At 37.2% G+C, this 12,294-nt stretch overlaps 1 protein-coding gene across 1 annotated transcript in view; it reads right to left on the bottom strand.

The window, feature by feature from the left end:
- Positions 1 to 12,294, bottom strand: part of ADCY2 (adenylate cyclase 2) — a 205,397-nt gene that overhangs the window by 141,328 nt on the left and 51,775 nt on the right. Inside the window, exon 3 of the mRNA XM_042808918.1 lies at positions 3,085 to 3,246. Coding sequence (XP_042664852.1) covers positions 3,085 to 3,246 — 162 coding nt within the window. The remainder of the gene's footprint in view (positions 1 to 3,084; positions 3,247 to 12,294) is intronic.

Below are 12,294 nucleotides of genomic sequence, written 5' to 3'. Positions count from 1 at the left end.
ATTTTAACACTAACATTCAGCAATAATGGGAAAAAAAAAAAAAGTCAAGATTTGTGAAAAAAGGTCTCCATCATTGCCAATTTTTACAACAGGGATGATCCCAGCTCCCCAAAAAAACCACACATACCTCGAGTAACAAGGAGAGTTGAATTCTTTATATCAGCAGGAAATTTTTAGCTCTGACCACAACCAACACTTGATAATCTAAGCATACTAAGCCCTTCAGTTTTATTGAAGCCAATTTTTTAAAAAAAAAAAAAAAAAAAAAAAAAAACTTGACAAAAGACAACAAAAGGAGTGGCAAAAACAGTCAGATAGGATCTGCCTAAACTCAGCGCAGACACCCATTTTCCTCTGCTAATGGACTAAAGGTATGCATAACTTCCAAAATGCTACAGGTTAGCAGCAAGAGTGATTGGAAGATGCTGAAAAATTGAAGACAGTCCAGCAGGGGGCTACCGGATGGAAGAAAAAGCAAGGAGAATCCACCATATGAAAAAGACTGAAAGAACTTCTTCAGGCCAGAGAACAGAAAACTCAGAGGAAATTAATCAGTCTTCCAATATACAGAAAGTAGTTTCAAAGGAGATGCACATACTCCTTCCAAAAGGATACATGCTATATATACACATTATGCATGCTAAAATTTATCCAGCAGAAGATTTGTTATCCTACTCGTTTTCTGCTTTTTAAGCATCTAGTAGAACAAACACCACATTCACTGCACAGTTGGTGGTTTTTTTTTTCTATTTTGCTGAGATAGACCAGTAGCCCTGAAATCAAAATAATATATTTTTGTCAAAACTCAGTGCAGCTCCATAACCATGGATTTACTGAGCTCAGCCCTGAGTGTGTTTTTCTAAGCTTTCAAATGTCAGTGTACCGCCAGTTCCTCATCTTGGGGCTTTAGTGACTGAGCTCTGTGAAACAACTTCATTTCAGGCCTCAACAACATCCTTTTTTGGTCAGAAAAAAAAAAAAAAAGATTCAACATTTCAAGTCTTTTAAATAACTATACCCCACTTCAGTTTTTCATTAATTGTATACATTTATCCTAAATCAACTTGAGGCATATCATTGACCAGCATTATTTCCCTTTTTACTATAATCAATATCTGTAATCCAATCATATTTTTTTTATTTATTCATTTCAAATAAAAGGACACAAAGCATTTTTCTGCTTACACATAGTATAAACAGTCATCTAAATGCATACAGAGGGCACCGTGAGCTGTGATAATGGCTTTCAGACCCTTCCATGACCGAGTCCAATATCCATGACAGCTCAGTGCACTCAGCACTTTCATCAACTGCCAAAGCACAGAGAACATTTAATACATTTCTCAAAGAGGGAATAGAAAATTAATAATACCCTTGAAGTTAAATACTCATAACAAATCTACAAACTGCCCAAAGATTCCACTCTTTCTGAAAGAAACTAGAGGCTACAGAAGGGCTCAAAGATGCAACAGAATCCATAATTTATTTCTTTTGATTCTAGAGATATTCTGTCTCTAAAACATAACATCTTTTGAAAGTCTTGTTTTAGTCGCACCTGATTATGATGGTCAGAAAAAAATAAACAAGTTCCGCAAACAGCATCTCTAAAACATTTTTAGGGAAAGAGTGGAACACACATTAATACGTTTTGATACCCTAACCTATAAGTCAACACAAAACCAAGAATAAAATTATCCTCAGTTTATTCAAACACAATCAACAATACCATATCAATGAATTATTAAAATTATATTTTGACTGCAGATGACAGTGGTTCTTGCTTAGCATACAGCACAATTCAGCAAGCTCAGCAATAACAACTAACCTAAATTAAGTGGAGAAATGCAAAGCCACATATCTCACCATTTGAATATTTCTACAGGGAACATCTATTTTTTATCAGATTTCAACTGCAATACTCCAGATAACACAGGTCTGCAGTCATGTCTGGACATAAAATGCATTTTCCTGAACCACTAATTACAAGGCAATTTACTTTTGTAAAATCAGTGTAATTTTGAAGATATGTTCTGAGGCAGATTTTTCAAACAATGACGTAACTTAAATGGTAAGTCGAAACTACTTGTTTCATATTTCATGCCATTTGGAAGAAATAAGACAATGCCTTCCCTCCTTGTTCTTCTGATAGACTTACTACTTTTACTTTTAAGCCTTGTTGCAATTTTGATTCGAAAGGTAAAAGAATTTTGCTTCCCTGAGATCATACAAATATACAAAAAAAGCACGTACATGCTTTTCAAAATGAAACTTCCTTTTTTGCAGATCTCTAACGAGGACACCTAGGTTCACCACAGTACCCTGATAAAAAAATATGATATTTCACCATTTGGAAGATATTCTCCAGAACAGAAAGGAAAAAGAACTCCCACTATTTGGATTTTTTTTTTTTTTTTTTTTTTGTAATTATTCATCTGTGATATGTTCTCTAGCAAAATGATTAGAGTTGAGTTACAAGCCAAAACCCAACTGCAAATACAGGTGCATTTTCTAAATGTCATGATGTCTGCAGTCAGTCTGCCCTCTTCAATCAGTGAGCCTGGCCAAGAGGAGGCTGTAAAATGCCAATTTTACAGGAAGCTGAGAAATACAAGACAAGGCCTACGCTGGACTTCAAGAGGGCAATTTCTTTTCAGCAAACCCAGTTGAGGCTACTCTCAGCAGCAATGCATTTTGTTTTTTTTGAGTCAAGAACAACACTGCTAGCTGGAAAATAATCTTTTTTAAAGCCTACAAGTTAGGCTTTGATGAGGTAAGAAGAAATGTGTTTTACGTAGATGTGTGGCAATGCACCTACCAGAGTATGGCTGTATCACAGAATTTTTTATTATCAGTGATGATTTCAACAGTGGTAAGCACTGTGTGTGTGTGGCTGTGGATTCTACCACTTAAGGATTTGTTTCAGCAAGACATAACACTGCTGACAGCTTCAGGATTAGAGACTGAATAGCTATGAATTGAGTCTGTGGCAATTCAGAAATGGAGAAGAACCAATCGGGAAACTCACAGTCTTACTTACTGGGATATTAAGTGTGCAATTAATCATTAATTTCACAAAGCACCTACCTGCCAAACCAAGTGCTCCTTTATAACAGCTGTACCTGATAGACAGACGCTCAGCACAATCGTATGAGATGCAGAGGTCAAGACGCTGGCAACTATAGCATCCCTCATGTTGAAGGGCAGCATGGTGTACACCACAAAAATAATGAACAAGAAAAATGATACCTGTGCAAGACAGCAAGACAAAAAAAGAAACATGTCAAATTCATTCTGGAATAACATTCAAAAAATAACATTTAGTTTTAAATTCTCATCAGAATCAAGTTATACATTGTTTGGTTTTGTTGGTTTTTGCTTTTTTGTTTTTTGTTTTTTAAATACAAGAAAATTTCTGTTAACCACTAAGGAAGGTTGATTTTGGAGAACTAATTTCAGAAAATGCTGGGGAAATTGCATCGCATATAATTTTATTCAACTTCATGATTAAAGAAATTCACAGCATTCTAACGTTTCAAAATTGACTTTAAGTTTATTTTTTCAATGTTTTATTGTATTAGCCATCCTATTTACAGTTAAGAGTGTAGTTCTCCTGTGGTTAGTGGGTTTTGATTAAAAGCTGCATTGCAAAACAATTACTTCACCAAATCATTCCACAGGGTTGTAAGCAAGGCAGAAAGATTCATCTTGATGCACTAAAACATCAAAATTTAATACACAGTATTGTATAGTTTAAATAAAGTTATATGAGACTATACCAAAATCCTCAATTCACACAAGCATTTTGTGTATCTACACAGTGTATGTCAAATGCCATTAAAACACTACATATATTTGGACATGGAAAATAGCTTCAGACAACCACAGCCCATAAGCAGAATTTACTAATAGCTTCTTGGAAAAGGATACTAGTATCCATGCTAATGTTGTGAAACTAATTCTTCATATGCATATCCCAGACTGAACCAGCAAAAGGTACTCCTTCATTATACACACAAAAGATTATGTATTTGATGGTACACATACGTTCCAAACTCCATCACATATTTGAGCAAGCACAACTGGATTTGAGAGAAAGATTTTGCATACTTAAGTAGGCATTTCTGGAAATGTATCAGCCTGTGTATTATGTCCTTAAGTAAGCCTTATCATTTGTTTTAGTTGACTTATCAATCTATTCATCATCTATCATCTAGAACTGCAGGGTTCAACTCAGACAGATCCCAAGTTGCTATTAGCAATAATAACTTGCTGCTTACTTCTCTCATTGTCAGTTTGTTTCCTTCACACCTGCATGTGATGACTCCATAACCAAAACTGAACCCTAATATATGTATACCTGCCAGAATGTGGAGGCATCTTCTTCCCCATCTTGGAAAAGGAACTGGATGGAGAAGGAGTTCCATTTGTATTCCACTCATCTTTCTTTAATTCCTCCATTAAGATTAATTCAGCTCCTTCCTGATAACCTTTTGGTTCTGCCCAATCATCCCTTACGCTCAAGTCTCATTGCTTTGTACCGCAGTTGCATTCTTCTCACGGTCTTATTGTTTTTGGTTTTTTTTTCCCGTTGATATCTTCTGCAGCCCACATGTTTGTACCTCACGCTTTCCTGCCCAACCCGCACTGTATGCAGACGTATATTTTACCTGGCATACCCTAAGAACATATTATCACCACATCTAGGAAGGACAGGAAAAGACCAATCTGACAGAAGTCCAAGCTCTTCAGTGATCACATAGAAGCAAATGCAAACAGGGACAGAGCCAAAATGTTCAGGGCACAAAACAAAACAGAACCATGAGGAACTGAAAGGAAAATAAAGGAAAAAAACACACACACACACAAAAAAACCCTTTGTTACTGTACTCTTTCAATCTATCAGCTGATAGCATAAGGAAACAGAAGAACAGAAGCACTTGATATCTCTCTTCAGTCCTCTCTGAAAGCTTTAACTGTGATCAGATGTTAACGAAACTAACTGTAAGGAAGAGGTTTTAAAAACTTCTAAGTAAGAACAGGATTATGGAAGTATGGTGTTTTCAAATTATCCGGGCCTGGTAAAAATCAGTTGTGATACTGAGAGAGCTAACTTTGTCATCTCAAAATTTGGAAAAGATGTAGAATGTTCTGTCAGGCTGGAAGAGAGAAATGCCTTTGAAAGGCTGGGAAAAAAATGGAGATAAGAACTGGTTGGTTTAGATTCAATTCCTGGAGCAATAACAGACCAAATAATAATAAAAAACTCATAAGCGAGTATATTAAGAGTTAAGAAAAAACATATGTAAAAGCAAATGTGATTTTGTTGAAAATAAATCATGTTAAAGCAATCTCATTTTCTTCTATGTCGTGATAAAAGGTATCAGCACAGGGGAGGAAGTTGAGTGAGTTAGGTGGTAAGAACGAAAGTGAAAGGTCTTGTAATATAGACATAACATGACCAGAGGCTAAATACCAGAAAGGCATGTAACACCAGCTGTCTCAGACACGTCTCCTGTGAAAAAGAAATTGGTTTAAAAAGAACCCTGAGCTCTAGTTCTGGCAGAAATATTCAAAATACCTCCAAGATCCAGGGACTTTGAAAACAAGGTTTAAATGTTCCCAAGTTTAGACCTAGGGGCAGAAGTCATTTGCATATTTGTGAAAATTTTGTTATTAGAAAATAAAAAGTTATTATTCTCTAATTGAATTGGACCTGAATATTTTATATATTTGAATACAGCTTGACTATATAGCCGGACTACACAATCCATCTGACTCACGAGGTATATGCCAGGTACTAAAATTCATCAGTGGATAAAAGGTAAAATATGATCCTGTTACAACTTAACATAAAACGGACTACTAAGAACAGAAAAAAAAAAAAAAATAATAATGTGATGCAATGCAATATTTTTTGTGATATTCAGCTATACCTAGAACATCAGCTTCACTTTTGTAATACATAAATGATACTTGTTCTTAACGGTAAGTTACTCCACTTAAATGGAGTAACTTACAGAAGCTTACAGTAACTCCACACGAAATAAATGCAGAATTTTTACCTTCCACTACTGCCAACAGAAAGACTTTACAGAAGTTTCAGCTCCCCCTTAATACTATGCATTCACAGAGTCATAAAATTATAGAATCACAAAATCATAAAATCATCGAATGGCTTGAGTTGGAAGGGATTTTAAACATCACTTAGCTCCCCTGCCTCTGCCATGGGCAGGGCTGCCACCCACCAGCTAGGCTGCCCAGAGCCCCATCCAACCTAGCCTTGAGTGCCTTCAGAGATGGAGCATCCACAGCTTTTCTGGGCAGCTGTGCCAGCGCTTCACCACCCTCTGCGTAAAGAGCTTCCTCGAAACATCGAATCTAAACTTCTCTCTTTTAGTTTGAAACCGTTACCCCTTGTCCTTTCATTATCTGCCTGTGTAAAAAGTTGGTCTTCCTCCTCTTTATAAGCTCCCTTTAGGCACAGGAAGGTAGCAATAGCGTCTCCTCAAATCCTTCTCTTCTCCAGGCTGAATAAGCCTAGCTCCCCCAGCCTTTCTCCCTAAGAGATGTTCTCCAGCACCCTGGACCCTCTGCAACAGTTCTACATCATTCTTGTGGCCTGGACAAAGAACTCCAGGTGAGGCCTCACAAGACAGAGCAGAGGGGGACAATCTTTTGATACAGCCCAGGATACTCTTAGCCTTCAGGGATACAAGTGCACACTTCTGGTTCATGTCAAGCTTTTCATCCACTGAGAGCCCCAAGTCCATTACAGCAGGGCTGCTCTTCTCCCTGTCTGTACACGCCTTAGATTGCCCCAACTCAAACAGCTTAATACTTGTCATCTTCAAATTGCACCTAGATTCACATGGGCCCCTTTTTCCAGCTTTTCCAGGCAGGTTCCCTTTGATGGCATCCCTCCCTTCTATTGTATCAACTGCACAACATAGCTTGGTGTCATCAGTAAACTTCCTGAGGGTATACTCAATCCCACTGTCTATTTCACTGATAAAGATGTTGAAGAGCACTGGTCCCAAGATAGAAGATACCACTCACCATCAGCCTCCATCTGGACATAGAGCTGCTGACCACAACCGTCTAGCTGTGACCTTCCAACCAATTATTTATCCACTGAACAGTCCACCCTTCAAATCCACATCCCTCCAATTTGAATAAAAATGTGATGTGTGACCATATCAAAGGCCATGCAGCAATCCAGGGGGAAGACCTCAGTTGCTCTTTGACTTTAAATGCTCAGTTACTCAGCATCAAATAGGATGAGCTGGATTAGAATCATGTTAAAGAACAACTGAAAACAAACTGATCTGCAAATTCTTATACTGGCATATAGATACAGACCAGACACTTAATGCGCAGCAGAAGATAGCCAACACGCAGTTTTGGGACTTGGGTCTGAGAAGATACAAGAGGTGTCAGTCATCTTTGGAATGCTAAAGCAGAATTTCTCACCTAAAATGCTCATATCCATGAGGATTTTTGGTTCTTGGCAACATTCCTGTTCTCTATTTCCAGCAGTGGTTTAATGATTCAGTAAGTTGAGAGCGCTGTTAATCACAAAGGTTCCTTTTCGATTTCACCGCGGCACAAAAGTGTTCTCCCAACGTACCATGAAATATAACGTCTTTACCTTTTATCTTTAGAACACACATAATTAATACGTAAAGCTTGGGAACACTCAAAGTATTTCAGAAGTCACTACATATAAGTCTGATACAACAGAAGTTGATTCTCAAAGACTTCTGTGTAGGGTGGTTCTTAAGGTAGAAAGAATTGGAATTTCAGGACTGAGTCATAGAATGTACAGCAGCAGTCTTTGACTTTTTTCATGATATTTTTCCAGGAATTGACAGAATATATAAATATTATATAAATACTAACACAAAGTGATGGCAAGCTCTGAAGAATTCAACAATCCCACTGAAAGAGTGAACAGAATAGAATAGTTCAGTTGGAAGAGACCTTCAAAGATCATCAAGTCCAACAGCCTGACCATTTCAGGGCCAAACAAAAGTTAGAGTGTCACTGCTAATAGGTGTCATCGCATGTCTACACTTGGCATGCGTACCCATCAGTAAATGCAGTATTAATTTACAGAGCAGTATTTTTGACACTATTAAAAGCAAACTGTTCCACCAAAGCATGCCATAACCACAAAGCCTGTAGCTGCTTCGAAACTGTGCTGGAAGCAATATTTGATGTGAGTCATCACTGCCACTAACTAGTCAAAACATGCCTTTTTGTCCTGATCTGAACTTAGATTGCTTTAGAAATTTTATTCTCAGGCTTTTCTGACAATCTTATCATTTTCCATACCCTGGAGATGAGTATTTGGGCACTGATGTTATATACATCAGGGCACACAGCATTCACTTTTGGTTAAAGTCTTGCAAGGAAGCCTGTGGTTTTCCAGCTTTGATTGAGATATCCAGGACTTCTGCCCATGATTCTTGGCTGTCAGAGCTTATCCAACCTTGAGTGTGTTTGCTGCTCTGGGCATCTCTTCTCTCAGAAGTGCCAGATTTTCTTCAATTATGTAAGTGGGTGTTCTTTTCCACGGCAATATAAAGGACAATGAGCTGCCATAATTTGGCTGTCTACATGGATTTGTAATGGACTATTTTTCTGCAGATTTTATGCAGTTACTTTCAGAAGCACAGTGAAATTTCCAATTACAGACTGCTGCAGTGATGCGACAAGAGTGAATGTACACGAATAGGCCTGAAGACAGTCCAGTGTGGGATATCACCAGCAATCATGATCTCTCATAGAAATTCATTCTTGATATAGGACACAGCATAAAATTATAGCTATGCATTTCTACACATCTAGCAAAATGGAATGATCGCCATTGCACAGTAGTTCTTTTCTTAAAAATCAAACCTAATCTGAATGTTTTTAACTCTGGCTATTTTGTCACAGCATCTCCAGACATATGCCGGCCAGTTCAGGCTCTGAACCATACCAATGACTGTGATCTAGGAAAACTGGCATGAAGTAGATAAGACTTAGTGGCTCACAGATAGGACTGTTGGATAGATCCCTGGTTTGGACTCTAATGCCTTATACTGTAGAGGGTCCGAAGCCCATGGAACAACCCACCGGTTTGACAGTTGCTTTTCCGAGTGACATTGCCTTAATCCAGACAGGTGTTTGGGGTTGAAAATTCAACATATTTTCCACTCTAAGGTGTGCTTCCTTGCAAATAGGGTAACACAGGAGTTGTTGCTTTTTTCACTGAGAACAACTGTATCACAAATACACTAATTACTCATTTTATACAAGTCATGTTCCAACTATGACTTGCTATTTCCACAGCTAGTCAGACTTCATAACATTGTGTTAACAGGTTAATCATAACTTGTTTGGCTTATGGAAGAATCACTCGATGTTATTCAGAACAATTTCCCCTTGAGGAGTATATCTCAATGCTGACATATGCACATAAATCTAAGTGTGCTGTTTCACTCTGAACTATGGAAAAGCACTGCTCACAGTGTTAATACACACAGGATTAATAGGGCAATAATTAATGAAATATCTCTGGTTCAGGACAGCTTCTTGTCGTGTAATGACAGGAAAACTTTTAAAGAAATTGCACTACCTTTTCATAGTATATTCAAGAAAGACTCTGATCACATAATTGAACAGTTAGATTACAAATATTCACACTAAGAGGGCCAGCACATTATAAGATTGCTCTCAGATGTTAATTGTGTAACGGGAGTATTAACAGGTAGTTAAAGAATTTTCTCTTGGAAAGAATAACGCTTGGATTATGGCTACTGATTTCAAAGGCTGTCTATGTATATAATAGTACAAAGGAAGATATCCTAGTTTTTCTAAACAAACAACTAAGTTTCATAACATAATTGACAGGACTTACTAATCTTACAAATTTTCTGCAATTACTATTTTCATGATTTAATACACTGTATATATTGAGGTGTCAGAAAGGCATTTATAAAAACTATAGACCGTACGTAAAAACTTTGTGTAGGGAGAGTAACTGATGCAAATACATAAAAGGTTTTTGCCAGTCCACATGCTATGAATTCCAGAAGTCAAACCCTCTGACTTGGACTTTAAAAAGCCAGGCAACATTCAAAGAACAAAACATGTTCCCCACTTAAAAAATTCCTTGAGTGCTAAAATCACCTTCTATGCTGAATGACCTCTGAAAGTCTTAAATTATGAAAGCTTTAGAAAAGGTAAAGGTGAGCCTATTGTTCACTGAACCCTATAATAATGGAACAAAAGGGCACTCAGTGATATTACAGAATTGATTTAAAACAGATGAAAAGAAAGTACATCTTCACGTACCAGACTGTGAACTTCTTGAACTTACCACCACAGGAGGTCACAGTGTACCACCAGGTTTAAAAGAGATTAAACAAATTCCTGGACTACTTGTCCATAAGACAATAATAAAAAGACAGGGCAGGACCCTCTGACATTTCTAGCACAACTGTGGATGCTGGGGAAATACGAAAGGAACAGACCACAGGAAGTGAGCAAGCTTGTGTGCTGCCTTTTAATAGCAGCTCCTCTTGACATCCTTGGGGACAGAATACAGAGGTAGATGGACAATGGCCCTGACCCTGTAGGAATTTTATTTATGTTCTTATGCTTAGAATCACAAGTACTTTATTTAAAAAAGGGGCAGGTGGGAAAAGAGAAAAAGAAGTGTTTATGACACAGTATCTTCCTTGACTTTAGAATGAAGTAAGGTTTCAGAACAAAAACTGAAAGTTCAACCAGTTTATGAACAGAAAGCATTGTAGATTTAGTAGATAGCAGGAAGTTGTGATAGGAAATATCAATTTTCAGCAGCAACAGGATATAATATACAAGAAACTAAACTTTAGTTTATATAAAAACTATGGGTTTTTGTGTGTTAGGTACATCACAAACCTTGAGAATAAAAACCAAGAATGAAAAATGTGGCTGTAATGTACTTCACAAAATTATGTTCGCAATAAACTCTTAATTCATTAATTTTAACCAAACATGAACTTTTATTTCTTAATGACTGTCATAGAGGTAGTAAACAACCCTGTAAATCATCACTAGTTCTTGTTCCTGAGAAGCTTTCAAACTAATAATTCATTTCTTTTGTCTAGAAATCTGGGTTTAAATGGCATCAGGAAGCAAACATTCATTACAGCCTCTGCCAAAAAATGAGCCACAACCATTAGCAAAAGAGGATAGAACAGAAACAGGTTGACTTTAAACGAATACTTTAAAATAACTGCACAATAAGGGACCTATGGATGTACTGATTGCATACTATCTGGTGCTTTCCATGTCTCAGAATCTTTTCTTTCATTGAATGGGATTGCTAAATGGCATACAGGATTTGGAACAGGTAACCCAAAGACTATCAGTAGTGAACCAATTCTCTAGAACAACATTTGGTCCGCCCTCCTATAGGAAAAAGGGACTTTGTGACTTAGCAACCATCATCTCCGCCCACCTTGAGATCATTCCTGAACACATAAGTAGGAAAAAAATAAAAAAATATAGAAAGAATTCTATATAATAGAAATATAATTCTATATAATAGGAAGAATATAGAAAGAATTTCTGTAACTTGCTTTAGCATTTTCTTCCTCATTTTACTTCTCCTCTTTCTGCTGCATCTCACTAGTCTTGTTTCAAGCACAGAAGAGTCTAATTAGGCAAGAAGATGGATTTACCCTATTACAATGTTGGTAGGACTCTGTCAGCAGAAAGACAACTTCACAAAACTCTATGTAGCCCAACAATGCCATGTGTATTCAGGATGAGATGACAATAAGCTATACCTTTACTTTTTCAGTGATGAAACTGTTGAAAAGCACCAGAGAAAAAGAATACATCCTTCCTCTATGCTATGCTTCCCCTTTGAGTTTTGTCTATAAATATTAAGAGCAGAAACCCATAACAGCAGTAGCAATTCCTTTAACCCTGGCCAAGTCAAAGCTGCATCCTCTTCAGAAGGATGCTACATAACAGCACAGAATTCTGAAGTAAACTATAGTTAATGGATTTCTAAGGGGGAAAATCAAGAGAGATCCAAACAGTTACACAGTATGAAGTTCTTCTTGGAACTACAGTCTTAAATTACCATTTTTCTCCCCACCAATTAATTGCAATGCTTAAAATTACAAACCACAGTTTCAACTGCAGCATCAGTAGCATCGTTATTCAATAATAATTTTTTCCCTATGTTCCCATTCCAGTCCTGTTTTTCTGCCAGAAGTGTTTACTTCTAGTTTCCAATAATGAAATTGG

Source organism: Centrocercus urophasianus, unplaced genomic scaffold, assembly GCF_019232065.1.
Source record: "Centrocercus urophasianus isolate 14NV4802_14NV808 unplaced genomic scaffold, USGS_Curo_1.0 seq_11, whole genome shotgun sequence".
In the NCBI taxonomy this organism is placed as follows: Eukaryota; Metazoa; Chordata; class Aves; order Galliformes; family Phasianidae; genus Centrocercus; species Centrocercus urophasianus.
This window is presented reverse-complemented; position numbering and strand designations above follow the sequence as displayed.